We start from the raw sequence: 23,436 nt of genomic DNA, 5'->3' as shown, positions 1-23,436 counted from the left end.
TGCATTTCAAGGACAGGCTTTGCTGTCCCTTCGTCTGCAGGGAGATACATTCCAGCGAATGGATCGCATATTACAATGCAATACTGTGCAGTAATAATCCACCCAGATCGCATTGTATATGCGATCTTCTTATATGGGCCACTTATTGACTACAAGTACAGTGCTACTTCCTAGCTCTGGGAGATTGGTGTCCAAACCATTCTCTTGCATAGTCTGAAAATGATGTAGATGGAGGGGCATAGTTTGACTCTATACAGTTAGGTAAGGATTATTTGCTGCTAAAATCTACACCAAGGTATGGAGTATTTTATGATAAAATCTTCCTAAAGGTGCGTACACACAAGCTATAATCGCTGGCAATATGGTCGCTGAGCGACCATATTGCCAGTGATTGGAGTGTGCACCGGCGATAAATTGCGCGCTCTCATTTTTAGCCCCCTTATGATCACTGGTCGCAGGAGCTTACTCCTGCGACCAGCTGATTACCTCTGCGGCTCCCTTGGCAGAGGTTTCCTTACCAATGATGGTCTCTGATGAAAAGGAGACACTGAGCAATATATTGCTGCGCAATATATCGCCCCCGTGTGTACACAGCTTCACATTCCTCCCTGTCTGTTTATATCAAGCAGTAACTTTTAAACCAAAGCAGATTGGCTTCACAAAGGTTTTTTTTTTTTTTTATTATGCAAGCTTGTGCAATGAGCAGTTTATGAAGCTAACAATGTATAAAGTCAGAATGTAAACATCAGAATAACAATATGTTCTGAATGTCAACAATTGGTACTGTATAAACAAATGTTGACATGGTTATAATGTCTACATTGTACATGTTGACAGTGAAAAAGTTAACATAGCGTTTTACTGCACAATTTAGGGTTTAGTGCTAGGTTTTTAGTGAGGATTAGACTGAAATATTGAAAAATATTTCCCATGCTTTGCTTCACAGCAAAAAATATTCTAAAACAATACTTTAAAAAATTATTTTAATTATTTCATTCAGTGTAATGAGATGCCGTTTTAATGTGAACATAATGCATTAGTTTGGTGAGTGCTTGGTGCTTTGGCTAAAGGTCCATACAAACTGTGCGATTTTGCCCAGCGTGTATGCTGACCAATGATGGGGAAAATCCATGGGCTGAAAAACGCATAGTGCATACACACTGGACCTTATTCTGGTCCATTTGCACTGCCGCGTTCGTTCGCACAGGGATGATATTTCTTGTTTGCGCATGCGCATTTCTGCGCATGTACATGTGCCTAGTGCATGCGGCCACGTCAAATAAGCTGTTTGCTCGCACCCATCCTTGCGAGCAGAGGGGCGCGGGCCAACACATTAGCATATGGGAACGCACAGCGTTTCTTGGGCGTTCCTATGAGAATGCTGGGCGTTCTCATGCTAATGGTCAGATGAAGCGGCGGCGGCGGGCAGCTGACATCACCAGATCCCAGCCCTATTCGTTCAGAGTGTGCACGCAGATCTAAGGTTGCTCTGAGCAACCTTAGATCTGCGTGCATGTTCCACATCATTCGATGGTCGGCGACCCTCGAATGATGGAGGTGTTCCCCCGCAGGTTGTGTATGGATGTAAAACATCCATTCGCATGCCGTGCGAACGTATGTGTCGGGCGAATGGTGACGTATCACGATCCGCAAGGGGCATCTGGTTGACTTGCAAGAATGCGAATTCGCATCCGAGCGTATCGACCAGAATAACCTCCAATGAGCGTTTTCCCCGTTTTAGTAATTTTCCCAGAGGTTGGCGACTTACCATAGCAGGATGATAAGGAAAGTCTTACACTACATCACTCATCTGCTGGTAATAACAGCAGATGAGTGGCCTGCCAGTGATGATGTTTAGCACTCATTGCTCCCCAGTACACACTGGGTGGCTTTGGAGCTGAAAGCAGCTCAAAATCAATAAACTGAGCTGCTTTCAGCTCCCAGTCGCCCAGTGTGTATGGGCCTTTATACTGATCATAGTCAGGGCAGCCGAGAGGAATACAGGGCCCGGGTAAAATTTTAGAGGTGGGGCCTAATCATGGGAGGCGTGGCCACCCCCCCAAATGTTTAGATGGTGTGAAAAAACTCTAAAGTCAAGGAGGGATGGGGTGTTATTGCCCCTCCCCTCAGCAGCACACACCTACAGCATGTGCTGTGCTCACAGCAGGCTCAGCATGAGCTCTCACGCTGTCAATGAGATGCTCATGCTAAGCCTGCTGTCAGCACAGCACATGCTGTAGGTGGGTGCTGCTGCTACCTAGGAGAGATGGAGGGGGAAGGGGGGGTCGGACCAGGGCCCCTACCGGGCCCCTCCAGCAAGCCTGGGCCCAAATAATTAGTACCTGCCCCCCCCCCCCCCCCCCCCCCCTCAGCAGCCCTGATCATAGTATTAGTATTTGTAGTAGGTTTAGGTAAAGTTACTTTTAGGCTTATTTAAGAGGCAGAATAAAACAGGATTTTATATATGACTTATGTTTAATGAAGTGCCACAGGATTTTAGAAAAAGAGGTAAAAAGCAAAACAACAAAAGTCTCTAAATGGATTCAAAGTAAAAGTTTTCATTTAAAGTAAAAAAATCCTGTTTTCCTTAGACTTAAAAGGGGGATATTGGAAATATGTTGGGGCAACCCAAAGCTGTGTGTGTTGGTTGGTATGCTCCATGGAGTACAAGAATATAAGTTTTTATGTAGTGTGCTGACGCTACCACTCCCAGCGCTGATTGCAGATGCAAATGAAGGCGTTTGCTAAAAAAAACCTCCAGGCTAGACAAAAACTAACAAAATTTGTAAAAAAATTAAATAATCACCGCATTTATTGTTTTTATTTGATAATAATCTCCAGTATTGCATGCTCTATTTTAAACATTAGTTTTTATTGGTTTTATATAATAGCAAACAAAATAATAAGATACAGAGAGGCAAGGTAAAAACAAAACAGGGGAAAATAAAACACATGGAAAGGCACACATTGGTACTGTCACAAGTACATATATATATATATATGGAACAACCGTAATTACATATATAAACGTCAGTCAGAAGGCGCTTAAAAAGAGAATGTGGCATGGAGACACTGGTCTATTGAGTGAGATCGACCGCACTTTCCAGAACAATTGAGTATGAGTTAAGATTAAGTGGTCCAATATTCAGTTCATCTAATTAATCTAATTAATTAATGGGTTGGAGGTAGAAGAAGAGTAATGCACTCCGGCAGATTCAAATTCGCAGTGGTGGTGAACTGCTTGTTCAATTTGAGGGATGGTTGGGATTCGGGTAGAGCGCCAATACTGTGCAATCAGGGTTTTAGATGCGATCAGGATGTGACCCATAACATATCTGTCATTACTGGAAAGGCCTCTATTATATAAATGAAATATAGCCAATTTTGGATTCGGGGAAACGGGGATTTTCAAGACTGTTGATATTAATACAAACGGTACATGTGAGTTATCCGGACGCCCGATTTGAAAATCGGGTCGGATCGGGCACATCGCATCGCATCGCATGCGACCATCGGATGCGATGCGATGCGATGACCCGATTTTTCCATAGGAATCAATGTTAAAATGGACTGAGTCCATTTTAACATGGAATTCAATGGGAAAAAGGGGTCCTTTTCATACCCCTACTATCCAAGTGGGCATGGAGTTGGATATAAACCTGTGGCGAGCGTAGCGAGCCACCGAGCCCGAAGCGTGGCGAGCGTAGCGAGCCCCGCGAGGGGACACGGAATACCGTCCCCTCGCGGGGCTCGCTTCGCTCGCCACGCTTCGGGCTCGGTGGCTCGCTACGCTCGCCACAGGTTTATATCCAACTCCATGCCCACTTGGATAGTAGGGGTATGAAAAGGACCCCTTTTTCCATAGGAATCATTTTAACATTGATTCCTATGGAAAAATCGGGTCATCGCATCCGATATCGCATGCGATGCGATGCGATGCGATGCGATATCGCATCGCATCGCATCTGATTGTATGCCTTAACTTAAGGCATACAATCAAAAAATCGGGCGTCCAGATAACTCACAAGTACCATACAAACACCGCTTTCCAAAAACCGGAAATATATGGACAATCCTAGAATATGTGGAATAGGGAGCCTACATATCCGCATCCTCGCCAACATAGATCAGGGTTGACTGGGCTGAATTTATGCAGTAATACTGGAGTTATATAAAGACGGTGGAGTAATTTATAGTATTGTTCGGTATGGGAAATACATTTAGACACTTTGAAGCAGATTTGGAAGATTTGATGCCACTCTTCTTCACTGATAATTTCGGACAAATCCTGTTCCCATTTCAGTAAGGTGGGGAATTTAATAAAGGCAGATGGTTCTATCAATAGGTTGTACCACCAGGTGATACCACCTCTACTATTAGCACTGGTTGCATGCTCTATTTTAATAGAGCGGCTGTCACTCGGCAGCTACTCTCCCTGTAAGCTCTATCTGACCAGATACAAGCCATACTACAAGCATACAATTACCGTCCTGGAAGATTTATGCTGTGCTCTGCCAACTATACACATTGGCATCTCATTTCCGCTACAAGATACATATGATATCCTGCTGGTGAGGATGCTGGCGGTCAAAATACCAACCCCAGCATCCCAATATGTAGAATCTAAAGAGTGGCTCTGTATGTACCGGTCCCTAACACTCTCCCCCTACGCCCTAACCCTAACTATTCACCAACACCCCACCCCCACAGCTTTAACCATTCCCACTTTTTCTTAATCTTAACTCTCATTCAGCGCCACCTAAACCTACCACCCCGCCCCACAGCCTAACAGTCGTCCCCCATAGTTCGTAAACCTAACCCCCACTTCCTTGCCCTGACCTTATGACCTTAACCTGCCCAGCATACTTACGTTCATTATGATAACTGTCAGGAAAGTGGTGTCAGCATCCTGAGCAATTCTATATTCCGGCACAGGTGTTCTGATGGCAGTCGGGCTGCTGGAGTCGGTATACTGGATACTACTGTTTTCCTATTGATATTAAAGGGAATAACAAAAACCTTATTCATTGTCGCCTAATACGTACAGAACAAACCTTCCAATCACACACTGATGTGACATGGTTGCTTGACCTGCTGTGGACAATGTGTTCTGCACAGGGAGGGCGGGGGCTGTAGCACTAAGGTACTATAAGCCCGGAGGTAATGAGAAGTGATTACACAGAGAGCCACCTAGTCCATACTGTGTATAGCTGCCCGGCCACTGCCCCCTCCCACAGAATGTGACATATCTCCAGTGCCAGCGACCTGCTGCTCCCTCCACACAGAGCACCGGGACGGCAGGCTGGCAGAGATCGCCCTGCCCGGGTACGCGATGATTCTTATGCCCAGCGAGGAGAGAGACCCGCAGTGGGCATAGCACAGGGCAGTGCTTAGGCACCGGCACTGCAGGGCACCTAGCCAGCAGCACAGATAGGAAGAGGCAGTCACCAGGCAGCTGCAGCGCCGGGCACAGGAGACACTTCCCTGCACTGGAGTAACTCTGTGTCACTACTCTCCAGCAGCCGCCGGCCACGTCTGCAGCTCCCCCTCCAGCTGCTGCCTGGGCGCGGGCCGGTCACTGCTGTCCCCGCATTTCTTATTTGTTCTATTGCTCACAGTGACACCCTCCCGGCCTCCCCCTCATTTACTATAGTCCGATAAATAAAGTAGCTGTATCGCCATTGGCAGCAGAGCGGCGCCGCTGAGGGCTCACCATCCCCGGATCACTGCTGTCCCCGCTCCCCGGAGTGAGCAGCTCTGCATGGAAGAGAAGGAAGACCTGTCCCGGCTTCGCGCCCTCTTTCTGTCCTTTGACGCCAAGCGCTCGGGGCGCCTGGGGCGCGGGGACTTCTCCTCCCTGTGCGCGGAGCTCCGGGTCAGCCCGGCCGAGGTGGAGAACATATTCCGGCGCCTGGACACGGACCGGGACGGATCCATCACTTTCGAGGACTTTGTCATGGGTTTCCGGGGCGCCCAGGTGCCAGGAGCGGGGAAAGGCGACATTCCCAGCATGGGGGCACAGAGGTCCCCCCGAGTCTCTGAAAGTGATGAGCAGGAGGAAGAGCATTCCAGCCCAGCCTGGAAGGACTTCCAGCTCCGCCTGGGAGACGAGTCCAACTATATTCCCAGGTCAGTCACAGCCAGGCAGCAGCAGCTTGTTATACTCCTTCGTTCGGTGTCACTTGCAGGATGTGCTCGGGTGACCGGGTCACATGCTCAGACCTGTGTTGTTGTCACACTGGCACAGCTGTTATGGTTCTGCATATGGCAGCACTTGGCTGTCAGACCAAGTTGTGGACTTATACAATAGATCATGTGAGACAATAGTTTCCCTAGGCCTGGTCTAGATGCTTTATTTTTACAATGCAATTTACATTTCAGTTTGAATACACCTCACCCACATCTTATTCCCCATACACCGCCAATATTGGCAGCAGCGGGGGTGCCCTGGTTAACATGGTCCTCACTCATCTGTACATGTACAGACACTGGAGGATTTTGTTCCCGATGCGCAGGAGCCTGAATTGTTAATAAAAGTGGGCGAGATGTGGCAAAGGTACAAATGTGGGCAAACCTCAGAAAATGCTGTTTTCAGAAGTTTGACCCTCATATTCAGAATGCGGTACATTCCAGGGCTTGGATGCCGTGGGCAAAGCTATTTTGGTACTTGTGTATTATCACGGTGCCTACTAAGCAATTTGCTTAGTGGGCTTTTCTGCGTAGGAAATGCGATTTTCGTATGTAATTTATTCACTGCTCTCTCAGCCCCGGGGCATCGCATCGCACCTCCCACAAAGGAGATTGCATGTGATTTTATAGGGTGTGCGATGCCATTACATTAGCTATACCATAATATCATTGGTACTTGTGTATTTTGGCGGCGCCCATCGCATCGCATACCATAAGGCATACGATGGTATGCGATGCGACGCGATATCGCGCGATATTGTACAATGCCACACAATTTAAAAATGTTATGACATTGTATATGGCATACAATGCCATACAATGCGATGCGATGCGATTAAACATTGTATAAGCACCCTAATGGGTGCTTACAATGTTAAATGCACCCCCCCGCCACCCCCCCACTATAAACGTCAACCCGAAGCGTGGCGAGCGCAGCGAGCCCGCGAGGGGCGTCGGTACGCGTCCTCCGACCTTTTTATACCCCCACTATCCACGTCGGCGTGGAGTTGAGAATAAAAAGTGTGGCGAGCGCAGCGAGCCACCGAGCCCGAAGCGTGGCGAGCGGACGTGGATACCTGTGAAGGCCGCGAGGGTACTCCGATACCTGTGAAGGTATCCGCGTGCGCTCGCCACGCTTCGGGCTCGGTGGCTCGCTGCGCTCGCCACACTTTCTATTGTCAACTCCAAGCCGACGTTGATAGTGGGGGTATGAAAAGGTCGCAGGACGCGTACCGCCGCCCCTCGCGGGCTCGCTGCGCTCGCCACGCTTCGGGTTCACGATTATAGTGGGGGGGTGGCGTAGGGGTGCATTTAACATTGTAAGCACCCATTACGGTGCTTAAAAGCACCCTTTTGGGTGCTTATACAATCTTTTATCGTATAGGGGGCAAAAATCGCGTCGCATCGCATGCCATCGGGTGCATGGCATGCGATGCGACGCGATTAAAACATCGCGCGATGGGAATCGGGGGCGCCGCTATAATACACAAGTACCATATCATTGTATGACATACAATGATGTTTTAGGCCCCCCCCCCCCACAATCTACGCCACCCCGAAGCGTGTCGAGCACAGCGAGCCCCGCGAGGACCGGCGGAACGCGTCCTACGACCTTTTCATACCCCCACTATCCACGTCGGCGTGGAGTTGATTTTATATAGTTTAGCGAGCCACTGAGCCCGAAGCGTGGCGAGCTCACGTGGAATACATTTAAAGTAATACGTGTGCGCTCCCCACGCTTCGTGCTCGGTGCCACACTATATAAAATCGCTGTGATAATACACAAGTACCGCTATTTTCAAATCAGTGTTCTCCCTTAAAGTCTATGGGGGAAATTTACTAAGATGGGAGTTCTATTTCACATGGGATGTTGCTATGGGGGGCAACCAATCAGATACTATCTATTATCCTCTAGAAGTTGCTTAATAAATAAGAAATAAATTCTGATTGGTTGGCCATAGCAACATCCCATTTTAGTAAATTCACCCCTATGGGTTTCTTTTGCAGTTTTCTGCTGTGAGGGATTCAACCGAATCCCTCCCAGCATCTCCGGCAGCACGCAAATTACTCGATAGGACTCTGAGTCCGAAACCCAGATTTCCTATCATTGCAAACTATGGCCCTTACCACAAGAGCTGAACTTTGTGAAATTCTTCATGCATTAGGCTTTATGCTGGTATGCATTTGAAGACTGACGGCTTGCTGCATCTTGCCCATTGAGTATACACACTAGACAGGATAGTAAAAGATATTGCTCAGAGCAATATCTTTTACTATCTCATCTAGTGTATGTACGCTCAAAGCCCCATACACACTAGGCAATGTTGTGTGTACACACTGAACGATATTGGTAAAAATATTGTACAGTGATGTCACCGTGACCCGCTGAACATGCAGGTTATTGTCTATAAATTGACCTGCATGTTCAACAGACAGCGAGGCTCGTTAATGAAGCGCGGGAGTGTGCTTTGTTAATGATATTTAATATACACACAAGAAGATAGAGTAAAATATATTGCTCAGAAATCCCTTTTTGAGGGATATCTTTGGTACTCTTTATCTAGAACGGCGCCCACGATGTCCATCGCGGTCATCGGGGGTAAAAAATCGCGGGCATTGCGGCCATCGCATGCACTAAAAAAAACGCGATTTCCCATAGGGATCAATGTTAAAAGTGTCAATGGACGTGATTTTTGTGTTCAATGCCTCAATTCCCGCGATTTGTCCATAGGAAACAATGTTAAATGGGCCACAGAGCCCTAATAGTCCCCCTGAAGTCTGAAATGGCCCCCACAATTGTTAACGCCACCCCACGATCAACGTGAACCCGAAGCGTGGCGAGCGCAGCGAGCCCGCGAGGGGCTGCGGTACGCGTCCTCCGACCTTTTCATACCCCCACTATCCACGTCGGCGTGGAGCTGAGAATAGAATAGTGTGGCGAGCGCAGCGAGCCCGAAGCGTGGCGAGGGGACGCGGATACCTGTGAAGCCCACGAAGGGACGCGTTTACCTGTGAAGGTATCTGCGTCCCCTCGCGGGGCTCGCAGCCCACACTATTCTATTCTCAACTCCACGCCGACGTGGATAGTGGGGGTATGAAAAGGTCGGAGGACGCGTACCGCCGCCCCTCGCGAGCTCGCTGCGCTCGCCACGCTTCGGGTTCACGTTGATCGTGGGGGGGCGTTAACAATTCTGGGGGCCATTTCAGACTTCAGGGGGACTATTTGGGCTCTGTGGCCCATTTAACATTGTTTCCTATGGAAAAATCGCGGGCATTGAGGCATTGAACACTAAAATCGCGTCCATTGACACTTTTAACATTGTTCCCTATGGGAAATCGCGGGCATCGCGTCGCACCCGTTTTTTAGTGCATGCGATGGCCGCGATGCCCGCGATGGGTGCCGTGCTAGGTAAAGAGTACCATATCTTTTACTATATCCTGTAGTGTGTATGGCTTTATGCTGTCTGCACTTTATATTTGCCCCACCTGCAATGCACATGTTTTTGCCCATTTGAGATAACCTCCTCAGTAAGGAATATCCACTCTCTGCCCAATTGTACTGACTTCCCTACAATGCACTGTGACAGAAATCTAGGCTCTTCAGTGCAAACAGAGGTACATGGCATCACCTACTAGATTGTAAGCTCCTCCGAGTAGGGCCCTCTTCCCTCCTGTTGTCAAAGCCCACTTCTCTTCACATTTCACTCACAGCTCTCCTTTACTCCAACACTCAGTGACCATCTTCATACTCATCTCCATCATTGGCCTCAAGCCTCTAGTTGTATGTTGATTGGGTCCTCACTACTTACATTTAAGCTGTAATGTGTATTGAACTGTGGCGCTCTTTATTTGTACTGTATTTTTGTTATTTATTCAATGTTATGCCAAGTTTTTGTCTCCCTGTATTGTTCCTTTGTACGGCGCTGCGAAACACCTGTGGCGCCTTATAAATAAAATTATAATAATAAAAATTATAATAATCACCAAAAAGTAAAAACGTATAATGTTATCTTCTTTAGTGCACCTTGTAAAATGTGATGCTGATAAGCCACCTCCCAGAGGTGGCAATGAAGTAGGGTACAAGCCTGTGAAAGTGAAAACTTTTGCCACAAGATTTTTAGAAACAGTTTATTTAAAGGCAAAACCAGGTGGTATGTCTTTAAACAGGTTGTCACATTTCATGAACTTGGCAAAATATTATTTATTACACTGAACAGCAAGGATTCTCACACACAAGAAACAATGGGGCAGATGTATTAAGCCTTAACAAGAGATAAATGCAAGTGTGATAAGGAGAGATAAACATCCAGCCAATCACCTGCTAACTGCCATGTTACAGCCTGTGTTTGAAAAAAGTCAGCAGGAGATTGGCTGGAAGTTTATCTCTCTTTATCACATTTTCATTTATCTCTTGTTAAGGCTTACATCTTCCCCAATATGTGAAGCATTTATATAAACTGGAAAACAGCAGAACAGGTTCTGTGACTAATGCTGTGTACACACGGTGCAATATGATTGCTAGCGATATATTGATAGCAATATATTGCCAGCAATCATATTGCTCAGTGTCTCCTTTTCATCAGCGATGAAAAGGAGACACTGCTACGGGGCGGAGGGGGAGCGCAGCAGACGCTGCTGCTGTCACTTTGAAGGGAGGAGGGAGAGAGCAGCGGCACAGGGCTGGGGAGATCAATGCTGATCTCCCCGGCGCTGACCTCCGTGAAGGGAGGAGGGAGGGAGCAGCTGCACTGGGCTGGGGAGATCAATGCTGATCTCCCCGGCGCTGACCTCCGTGAAGGGAGGAGGGAGGGAGCAGCGGCACTGGGCTGGGGAGATCAATGCTGATCTCCCCGGCGCTGACCTCCGTGAAGGGAGGAGGGAGGGAGCAGCGGCACTGGGCTGGGGAGATCAATGCTGATCTCCCCGGCGCTGACCTCCGTGAAGGGAGGAGGGAGGGAGCAGCGGCACTGGGCTGGGGAGATCAATGCTGATCTCCCCGGCGCTGACCTCCCGGCACAGCGATCGCCGGGGAAAGCCGCTGGTCGCAGGAGCATGCTCCAGCGACCAGCAACCAGCAGGGAGTGCACACGGGAGCGCGCAGCTGGCGATTTAGCACAGCGAGCCCGCGAGGGGCGGCGGTACGTGTCCTCCATCCTTTTCATACCCCCACTATCCACGTCGGCGTGGAGTTGATCTTATATAGTTTGGCGAGCGCAGCGAGCCACCGAGCCCGAAGTGTGGCGAGTGCAGCAAGCCCCGCAAGGGGACGCGGAATACATGTGAAGTAATGCGCGTCCCCTCGCCACGCTTCGGGCTCGGTGGCAATATAGAATCAACTCCACGCCGATGTGGATAGTGGGGGTATGAAAAGGTCGGAGGACTCGTATCGCTGCCCCTCGCGGGCTCGCTGCGCTTGCCACGCTTCGGGTTGGTGTTGATAGTGGTGGTGGCGTTGGGGTTCATTTAACATTGTAAGCACCTATTAAGGTGCTTATACAATAAAAAATCGTATAGGGGGACCATTTAACAATGAAAAAACCCATTAGGGTGCTTATACAATTTAAAATCGCATTGCATTGCATTGTATGGCATAGTATGCCATATACAATGGTATACAATTTTAAATTGAATACAATGCCATACGACTGAATATCGTGGGCGCCGTGCTAGGAAACAAGTACCATCTTTTTCACTGAAAATCTGATTCACTCTATTCAATGTTCACTGTTCGCTGAAAGTGAACAGTGAATGCCGGCCAGTTCTCCGTTTCATGCTCGCTGCAATTCGCTGGTGTATTTCAATGGGGTTTTCACTGTGATTCGCCGAGAGTGTATTCAGTGCTAGGATGGTGAATTGCTTTCTCCCTGATTTTTGACGTGATTCACCGTTTTGCATTCAACATCTTTTTAAGGTGAACTGGAAAGTGATCTTTAAAAATAAAGGTTTTTTTTTTTTTTTTATACTTGTGGAGTATCACGGCTCCCACGATGGCCATCGCACGGGAAAAAATCGCATCGCATGCGATTTTTAACAGAAAGGCATGCAAATGCATTGAAATTAGTATGAAACATGTTCAATGGCCCCCAAATGTCATTTTTGAGGCTGTACCACCCCCACTATCAACGCGAACCCGAAGCATGCGCTCGCCACACTTTCTATTCTCAACTCCACGCCGACGTGGATAGTGGGGGTATGAAAAGGTCGTAGGACGCGTACCACCGCCCCTCGCGGGCTCGCTGCGCTCGCCACGCTTCGGGTTCGCGTTGATAGTGGGGGTGGTACAGCCTCAAAAATGGCATTTGGGGGCCATTGAACATGTTTCATACTAATTTCAATGCATTTGGATGCTTTTCTGTTAAAAAACGCATGCGATCGCATGTGATCAAATCGCATGCGATGCGATCGCATGCGATTTTGTAAAAAAAAACAACGGTAAAAAACTGCAAAAGTCGCATCCAATCGCATGCCATCGCATGCCACTATATATGGCATGCGATGGGAGCCGTGATAATCCACAAGTACCTTTTTATTTTTTGGGTGGCAAAAAAATCTGATTTTTTTTTCTGTGAAGGGGCATGCTATTTTTATTCATGAGCTTGGGTCCGGGAGCCACTCATTAGATATTCATATATTCACTGCTCCCAATCATTACATATGCACGATCGGGAGCAGTGCAAGCAGCTCCCTACCTGCATCCCCTGCTAGCTCTCCTGGGGGGCAGCTTGTGCTGCCTGGGTCCCAGGGAGCCCGCGTCCCCCCCCATACATTCTGGGGCAGGCAGGGAGACTTCCATCTCCCTGCCTGCCGCCGTCCCCTGGCTCCCTGCGGCGTTTAAGAATCTCCGTCATGGGCAGCGAGCCCCTGCGGCATTGAATACGGTGACAAGGAGGGATTCGCTGTACATGCCGAGTATTCACATTGAATACTGCCCTATGTATCACCAATCTTCATCTGGGGCCCACCACGTATTGCATAAGAGCTGACGCAGAGGTTGAAGCTTGGTCGGTTAAGCTGGACATACACTAGTGCAATTTGGCCACTTTTCAACTGATGCCAAGAAATCAGGTGAAAAGTGGCCTAATCTCATGTGTTTGACATCCGGTCCCGTGCGCATGGGACAGACTCAGACAGTCTCTCTGCAGCGGGAAATAGGAACGCATACAATATATAGTGTATGCAAAAGGACTGCATACGATACATCATATTTGATCCTGCCGCCCAGGAAGGTGGACGTGAACTCTGAACCGTATGGTCTCTTGTCGTAGGAGCTGCATTTTTCATTAATGTTGGATAAGGAATTGGTTAATAGATTTGTTTTGGATCAATGGGACTTCCAGCAGAAAATGATTAGTGAAGTTGAGAAATACTACTTTATTGTTATAGCATGCTGTGCAGGTGCTGTCTTAACCCTTTGCGTGCTCAGTGAGAGATGTGCTAAATGAATGCTAAAAATGCCAGCGTCGCTCACATTTGTTATATAAATTCAAATAAAAAATGTTGTGTAATAAAAGAACCCCCTGGAGAGTAGACTTCATTTATTTGCACAAAGTTTCCAACCTTTAGTGGTCTCTTTTGCTCATCCCTCTCCCTCCTTACATGCTTCCTCCCCTTTAAATAAATTGCCATTAAGAAAGCAAAATAATTCTACAAGCATTGGTGAATTTCCCATCAGGCACGTGAGGCATGTGCCTAGGGGCGGCACTTGTTTGTGGGCGGCACACTTGCATGCTTGTTTTGGCAGCTGAAAATTTACCAGTAACTGCAAGATATTTTCACTGTACTGTACCATATGCCACCATGAATGGAGTGCATACATCTACTGCTCTACATAAGAAACTGTAAATAAATATGTGCTGCCCCTGTAAGCTGCTCTAGTTCTTGAATATATGTATATATAAAAAATGTAATAGTTTAGGATTTTGATTAGTAAATTCGCTATCATCGAATGAGGACTTATAACCGTCAATGAAAACAATAAAATTAGGTAAAGGGGGTGGCTGCAAGTCATTACTGTTGTGCCTAGTGGTGCCCTCACCCGTAAATTCTTCCTTGTCTATAAGTTTCAGTTAAGATGCCTACACACAGTGAGATTTTGGCTATGTACAATTTTCACTATGCAATGTCCTCTGAACTCTCCAGAGCCCAGAAACCACCGATAGTGACTATACACACTGTGCGATTTTCACTATGTAAGATTTTGGATATGTATAGCTCTATACAGACTAAGCGATCTCTTCCGACGCCAATATTTGTGATGGCAGTGACCCAGCGGGATCCTGGCATTGGCAAGTGCATATGGGAGTGATGGTGGGGGGGGGGGCTGCAGGGGGAGCAGGAGCCATGCTACAGCATGGACATCATCAATGAGGACCTTCCTTGTCTGTTCATGCAGTATGAAGGAGGTGGTCATTTGCGATATGTGGGAGCAAGCATCATCAACGATACTGAGTGTACACACTAGAAAATATTTTAAAAGATATCGCTCATGGTGTGTACACACGATACTTTTTGCCTTCCGATGTTGACGATATAGTCAACATCAGATCGGAATCGGATGCATATCGCAAGGGTTTTAACCCTTCAGATCCCGATCCGATTCCGATGAGCGTTCACGTATCGCAAGGCAGAAAGTCTTGTCTGCCATGACTATATAGTGCAGATCTGCACTATATAGTCAGACTTGTATGCAAATCGGATGTGCCTTCAGATACTATCCACGATCAGATCTGATCGGATCGTGGATAGTATCTGAAGGCACATCTGACCGTGTGTACACACCATCAGAAAGCCCTTTCTGAGCAATATCTTTTACAATCATCTAGTGTGTATGGGGCTTAAGATTTTGCCTATGTAAGATTTTTACTATAATAGAGCACTAGATTGTATACAATACAGTCAAAATTGACCTGCCTGTACAGTGTATTTTTTCGTGCGATTCCGATCTCTCAAGGGTGCGCAGTGACATCGCATGCTGTATACACGCGGTGCGGCATGTACTATGTAAGTTTTCTACCTATTTTGACTATATAGCTTATGAAGCACCTTGAGAGAACAATTTTTAAATGGGATGCGGAAATATAATATATAGATGATGTAGCATAATCTAAATAATAATATGCAGTGATATACCTCCATCACAAAACACAGCCCCAGATACAGTACTTAACAGTACATTTTTCAAATCCATCTTTCCTTTTTTTAAATCAGTTATGAAAATTGAATTTCATTGCTACAATAAAGTATTTAAATGTTTCTTGAAACGGGTCAGAGCAAGTTAATTCCCTTTCACATCGCATGTTGTAAACGGTATATTACCGTTTAATCACTGTTTTTGTACCTTTCACATTGAACATGTTTCACCAATAGAAAACAGTTGTGGTTGTGGGCAGTGACATCATGCAGGGATCCACCCTATCACCTTCTGTGGCTTCAGTGGCGTAAGTTCTGCCGGCCGGAGGCAAGAAATAGTTTTGTGCCCCCCCAAATAAAAAAAAAATAATATATGTTGCATATATATACGGAGGGCCTCGCTGGCTGACAGATGACCAGGTAGCAGTGAGCACTGAGCTGGTCCCGCTCCATGCATGTCTAATGAGCGGGTCCCAGCGCAGTGCTTATTTAATAAGCAGGTCACCGCCCCCTGCATATGTAATGAGCGGGACCCGCTCATTACATATGCAGGGGGCGGGGACACGTTCATTAAATATGCACTGCACTGGGTCCCTGCTCATTAGATATGCACAGAGCGGGACCAGCTCAGTGCTCAATGCTGCCTGGGTACTAAATACTGGCTCACACTGCATAGTAAACGGCTCAGAACAGTGTGTAGGATCTGTCTTTTAAACCGTTTTGAAATACCGATTTTCTAGAACCGGCAAATTCAATCTGGAGCTTTCACACTGCAGCAATAACCGTTTCAAAACTTTTTAAAAACGACAATATACCGTGTTATAGCTGGAGTGTGAAAGGGGTATCAGTCACACACACCTCACTGTGCATCCATGGCTCTTTGGAGCAAGCTGTGTTAAGGAAATGTAATATTTATTATTTCTTTTTTTCACTCCAAATACCATTAGATTTCTTTCGATCAAAGTAATAAGGTATAGGTAAGTACTGTATTAAGTAAAGCATTTACTATACAGGTATTTATTATTTATTTCATCAGGGGCCTTCATATTATTAATATAACTTTTTTTAGTGTGAGTATTCATTTTTAATTGTATATTTATATATATAGACCAGAACACAATATTCATTTCAAGATATTCATCATTGGAATATAGGCCCTTATTGTGGTTCACTTGCAAAGGCATATTCCTTCTCAAATGGACAAAACCATGTGCACTGCAGGTGGGGCACATGTAACTTGAGCAGAGATAATTCGATTTGGGTGGGGTTTTACTTCAATGTGCAATCTATATTGCAGTGCAAAAATACAGCAGCCAGAATTTTCCCTGCACAGAAACAAAATAACTCACCCAAATTTAATTCTCTCTGCACATGTCACATCTGACACCTGCAATGCACTTGGTTTTGTCCATTTGAGAAGGAATTTGCCTTTGCGAGTGAACCAGAATAAGACCCATAATATTTAGGTAGGGTCAGCTCTGATGCTGAATAGCAGTTTTTTATGATTATTTAATGATTTAGCCTTTATTATGTACAGTGGTTTGCAATTCACCAATCACTACAAAACCACAATTTATACAAAATCAGAAGCTATTACATTCCCTAAAGGCCCCCATACACTAGCCGATTTTGGTCAGATTTCAGCCAGATCAGTCGGATCTGGCCGAAATCGGACCAAAATCGGCTAGTTTTGATGTCCCCTCAGATCCGATGCGCGGTCCCGTGCGCATCGGATCTGCGTCGGGTGGTCGGACCTGCTGCACGTCCGACCACCCGACTTGGGACCTAGTGGGGCGGCGAGGCGGTAGAGGGAGCAGGGGGGGCTGGGGACGCTGCGGGGGACACAGGCAGCATAGAGCCGGGCAGGGGGAGCCGGCGGGAGCTGTCAGTATTGAATAAAAAAAAAAAAGCCCATACAATGCATGGGCGGCCTGTGATTGGCTGAGCGCTCTCTCAGCCAGTCAGCAATTGGCTGAGAGAGCGCTCAGCCAATCACAGGCTGCCCATGCATTGTATGGGCTTTTTTTTTTTTATTCAATACTGACAGCTCCCGCCGGCTCCCCCTGCCCGGCTGAATAAAAAAAAAAAAGCCCATACAATGCATGGGCGGCCTGTGATTGGCTGAGCGCTCTCTCAGCCAGTCAGCAATTGGCTGAGAGAGCGCTCAGCCAATCACAGGCCGCCCATGCATTGTATGGGCTTTTTTTTTTTTATTCAGCCGGGCAGTCCCCCGCAGCGTCCCCAGCAGCGGGGGACACAGACGTGTCCCCCGCAGCGTCCCCTGCTCCCACCTCTGTAGCCCCCCCCCCCCCCCTGCTCCCCGGGTTTTTTACATGTGATAAATCGAGACGATTTATCACATGTAAAAAATGGCACATCAAGTGCCAATCTAATCAAGCTCCCCCCGGGGAGCAGCCGGGGAAGCTCAGGGGGAAGTCGGGGGCGACTTGTCCTAAGGACAAGTCGCCCTAGTGTATGGGGGCCTTAAGTGTTCTGACAACAGATAAATAGTTGAAAACCTAAGTGCATGCCCTTTCTTCCATTACCTTGCTAAAAAAAAAAAAAAAAAAAATCGCTGGAAAATATATTTTGTTGTATCTGTTGTATCAAAAATGTGAAACCGGATTTGCCACTGATGTATAGTTATCGCCGGAATTGCTGTTTCAGCTAAACTGAAATAGCAACATCTTAAGGTATGGAAGAAGGGGAATGCAATTTAAAAGTGTGTATGGAAATATACATTCCTTTACTGCACATACGCTAGTATACATGTTCTTCTTTATCACTACTTTCCTCTCCTAGGTAAATATTTTATTAAAGAGAAACAATGTATGAGGTACAGCAGGGAGGATTGATCACAGGCCATCTTTGCTATGGTCTATTTTTCCACTCATGCAAAAACTAAAGCATGCAAACATTAGAACTAATCTTCTGTCTGATAGTGCTCGGTTCTACGATATCACCTCCAGCACTTCTCTGCTGGCTGATGCAATTCTTTATGGATGTGTTTTGGTAGGAAGGCTTGTTCACACCTACAGTACAGTATGTTCGTTTTTGCAATTTCACATGTTAAAAAATGCACTAAAGTGCACTGAAAAGTCAGCAAGCCCTGTTAAAGTCATCTGTTGTGCTTATCTGCTTCTTCCAGGTATAAGCCGATGATCAAGGGTTCTCATACAGCAGACAGATAACCACAGTTCATAATGACATTACCCATAACACCACATTGTTTTGTAGAATTCTAAGTTAGCCTTATATATAGCACCCTTAAATAGTGTGTAGATATTCTTTGTTTGAAGAGTTAAAAAGCAGTGAGAGTAATTTATAATCCCTAAATACGGTGCATTTTACTGTATGCGTTGCTGAAACTCCTTTACAGCATTGATAAGTACATGCCACCTTTTCACTTTGGAAGTGGTATAACACTCAGAGTTTTTCACATTTTTTTGTGTCAATGTCAGCACCTGAGCATGTGGATCCCCAATTAGTATACCACATCCCCTCACTTCTGGTCAGGTACTCAGCACACTTTGGGCCTTATTCTGGTTGAGGCGGCCAAACGTACGTACGTTCTGTATCAGCGTACGTTTCCCGTACGCGGACGTTGAGCGAAAGTCCACACACAAAACATCCGCATACGGACGGCCACAAACACCGACAAAGGGGAGTGGCGTACACTTGAGCGTACGCCACCGTACACGGACGGATCACCGCTCATACACCGAGAACTGGCGTACAACAGAGCGTACGCCACCGTATACGGGCGGGACTCTTCCGTTTTCACACCGACATCTTACGGCTATCTGAGCATTCGCCACCTTGTACGGACGGGTCTCGCCTGTTTTCAATGGAGAACTCAGCATATGTCACCGATCGTGAGAGTGAGCATACGTCCGTGCACGCTGGCATACCCTTCACATATATGGCCCTCATATTCTAGCCTTTCAACTATGATTAAGACAATTAAATGATATATTGTAATTGTTATTCAATTATTGTTTTCTATTACCTCAATTGTCTACCTTTATGAACACCCTAATAAAAATACATTTTAACCCTCCTTACATGTATATTTATTATGTTCTAATGTTGCATTTTATTCACTATCTATGTGTCCCCACATTGCTGTTACTTTTAAATAAAGTCATGGTGTTGTTTGTGTGTATGTACTGAATTATGTCCATAATTAGTTTGATCCGATTGTTTAATATGTATACCTACCCTGATGTTATGTGTGATGTTTTAATATAACAACATTAAACATTCATGCATTTTCACTATGTGTTATTTAACTCAAAAACACACACATTCACACATCAATCATTACCCCTCACCTCAAATTACAAATATAACTGACATTACACATCTGTATGTACCTGCCCTTACAAACCCTCAAACATATTTATGATTAACAACACAGGCAACTTCTAACTGTACAAAAACTTTTTTTTTTTTAAACGAAAATGTAAAACTTTAAAAAACATTAAATGAGGGCCTCCAGTTGGCCAAAAAGAATTGATAGATATAGGAGGGTTAGGAAGATTTCCCTCATTATCCGGTCCACCTCCTCCTGGTGCTGTTCAGTGTCTGTAGTGAAGGAAAAAAATAACAAGTTGTGAGTTAAGTGTGAAGGCCACATACATTTTACAACTACATTGAAGATGGTTACACAACAGCTAGGCCCACATAACTTCAACACCACTACTGTAGGATATGTCATTGGATGTACTGTTATGTCAAATACTCAAGGGGTAAGGCGTGGCCAAACTCTGAAAATACACCAAGGGGACCCTTGTTCCTGGAGGAGACCAGGCCACAGCTACGGCTATGTTGCAAATAATGATGATGTTGGATACACATATGTGGGTGTTGTGATTGTTTATGTGTAGAAATGTTTATGTAAACATTTGGCACATTGTTTACTTACGGCTACTTCTGCCATCCTGTTCTTCACTGGATGGGTGTCCAGTAGCAGCTGACTGGCTGGCGGCAGATGCGTAGCTGGAGGCAGATGCCTGGCTGGGGGTGGGTGAGTGGCTGGGGGTGGGTGAGTGACTGGGGTGGGAGAGTGGCTGGGGGTGGGTGAGTGGCTGGTGGTGGGAGAGTGGCTGGGGGTGGGTGAGTGGCTGGGGGTGGGAGAGTGGCTGGGGGTGGGTGAGTGGCTGGGGGTGGGTGAGTCGCTGGGGGTGGGAGAGTGGCTGGGGGTGGGTGAGTGGCTGGGGGTGGGAGAGTGGCTGGGGGTGGGTGAGTGGATGGGGGTGGGAGAGTAGCTGGGGGTGGGAGAGTGGCTGCTGGAAGTGGAGGGGGAGATGTTGTGTGCACCAGCGGGCCCCAGGGTGCTCTCCTCTTGCTCCTCTTCCTCTTGCTCCTCCTCCTCTTGCTGGGCCTCCACTTGCTGGGCCTCATGCGTACTGTACCCTTGTGCGTGCTGAAATGTTGATCATGTTGATGGTATAGAAAATGAAGGTTTCGTTTCATGAAAAGGAGAGAATAACAAAAAAAATTAGTCATGGTCATATAAATGTAAATGTAAAATTTTAATTGGTCTTTAAAATGTTACATAAAAATGTTTCAATCTGCTACACACAAAATCAGACCTTATCAATACACACACCGGTACTTGTTTCCTAGAACGGCCACAATCGTGAGTGATCGTGGCTCTTAATTAAGGGACACGATCCTCACGATGTGGCCGATTTTTTACAATTTTTTCACTTTGATTGACAGAAATCGGGTCAATCGGTCGGTCGCGACCAATTAAAATCGGCCGCGATGCGACCGACCGATTGACCCGATTTTTCCATAGACTTCAATGTTAAAAAATCTTTTAACATTGAAATCGGTCGGTCTTGTGCCATTATAATGGCACAAGATGAGATGGACTTGATTAAGTCCATCTCACATAGGGAAAAATGATAAAAAAGGTGAAATGGGCCAATATGACCCATTTCACATTTTTTATGTGCCCGCCATGACCCCACGATAGACGTGAACCCGAAGCGTGGCGAGCGCAGCGAGCCCGCGAGGGGCGGCGGTGCGCGTCCTCCGACCTTTTCATTCCCCTACTATCCACTAGGGCGTGGAGTGAGAATATAATAGTGTGGCGAGCGCAGCGAGCCACCGAGCCCGAAGCGTGGCGAGCGCAGCGAGCCCCGCGAGGGGACGCGTATACCTCTGAAGTTAGACGCGTCCCCTCGCGGGGCTCGCTGCGCTCGCCACGCTTCGGGCTCGGTGGCTCGCTGCGCTCGCCACACTATTATATTCTCACTCCACGCCCTAGTGGATAGTAGGGGAATGAAAAGGTCGGAGGACGCGCACCGCCGCCCCTCGCGGGCTCGCTGCGCTCGCCACGCTTCGGGTTCACGTCTATCGTGGGGTCTAGCACACTTATTAACATTTGGGGGGGCAATTGAAACAAATCTGGTGTAAAAAAAAAAAAAATCGGGTGAAAAATCGGCAGATCGGATCGGTCGCATCGTATGCGACCAAATCGCATGCGATGCGATCGATCCGATTTTTTATCTTACGACCACAACGATCTAAATCGTTGTGGCCGTTCTAGGAAACAAGTACCCACACACCTAAACACCCCTATACACCCACATACACCCACATACACCCCTATACACCCACATACACCCACATATACCCCTATACACCCACATACACCCACATACTCTCCTATACACCCACATACACCCACATACTCTCCTATACACCCACATACACCCACATATACCCACATATACCCCTATACACCCACATACACCCACATACATCCCTATACACCCACATACACCCACATACACCCACAAACACACCTATACACCCTTATACACCCACATACACCCACATATACCCCTATACACCCACATACACCCCTATACACCCACATACACCCACATACACCCCTATACACCCACATATACCACTATACACCCACATATACCCCTATACACCCACATACACCCACATACACTCCTATACACCCACATACACCCACATACTCTTGCACATGTTTAAAGAAATTCCTGAACCCATTGCTAAAAAACGCGGACATATTTGTGTATAAAAAACTTACCTCGGCTAATATCCCGCCGAAGTCTGCAAAGTAGGCCTGGCTGCCGGCGGCGCAGGTCTGACCACCGCCGCTCCACCTGCCCCAGGCTCCTCTGGACGTTGGTCCTTGCGAAAATCAAGCGGCGGGCGGCGTTATATGCCCGCCGCTTCTCCATATTGGAGACATAAGGGACCCTGGCCCCCAGGCGCCGGTCCATGATGTAGACCAACGCCATAAGTTCCACGGTGGAGAATGGGGCAGCCCGTGTCAAAGACATATTGGCAATGGCGCAGTTATTAATTGCAGGTACATATATAAGTTTTGGTGGTTGCTGATTGGACGAAAACCAAGTTTTTTTATTGTTAACTTTATTAATCCATCTTACATTAACAATATGTATGCGAATAAAAACTTTCGCGGACCGTTCCGATATGCACACCATAACATACATTATGCTTTCATATGTTGCAGACACGTACTGTATATACAGTGTGCGAAAAATTATACACGCAACCATCTACTATTACACACGCTTATAACAACGCACATACAACATGTTGGTGTATGACAAATTAATCCTCATAACAAATGTAAGGAAAGCATTGTAACGTTGGTATGTTTATAAATTTGTTTAAGAAAGCATAGACGTACTCCAACAGAGACCACCTGAAAACACTCATCATTGGAATGACATGTGCACACATTTCACCATGTAGCACACAATGGTCAACAACTGTGTATGTGCATGTACATGTGAATGCTCAGGTGCGTTGAGACCTGCGTAATTTACGCGGTAATTAACGGTGGAAATTATCAACGGGAACTATTGGCGGGAAAATAATGGCGTAAATTAGCTACTACATTGCGGGGGAGATATACGCCCCCTTGTTCAAGGCGGGAGTTTTGAATATAAATATCCAGACAGATGCAGGCCATAATTGCTGCAAACATGTCTCGCTCAGATGATTTCGCAGCTGAGGACGCCCTACAAAAAGCAAAATCAGAATCCCTGCTTGAAAGTTTGAGGCAGAGGGAGCAGGAGCGGAAAAAGACGGCCC

At 46.6% G+C, this 23,436-nt stretch overlaps 1 protein-coding gene across 1 annotated transcript in view; it reads left to right on the top strand.

Moving 5' to 3' along the window:
- Positions 1 to 5,264: 5,264 nt before the first annotated feature.
- RASEF (RAS and EF-hand domain containing) overlaps positions 5,265 to 23,436 on the top strand; it is a 103,268-nt gene continuing 85,096 nt past the window's right edge. Inside the window, exon 1 of the mRNA XM_083158336.1 lies at positions 5,265 to 6,129. Coding sequence (XP_083014462.1) covers positions 5,762 to 6,129 — 368 coding nt within the window. The 5' untranslated portion in view covers positions 5,265 to 5,761. The remainder of the gene's footprint in view (positions 6,130 to 23,436) is intronic.

This window comes from Crinia signifera, chromosome 1 (genome assembly GCF_055691185.1).
Source record: "Crinia signifera chromosome 1, ASM5569118v1, whole genome shotgun sequence".
Lineage (NCBI taxonomy): Eukaryota > Metazoa > Chordata > Amphibia > Anura > Myobatrachidae > Crinia > Crinia signifera.
This window is presented reverse-complemented; position numbering and strand designations above follow the sequence as displayed.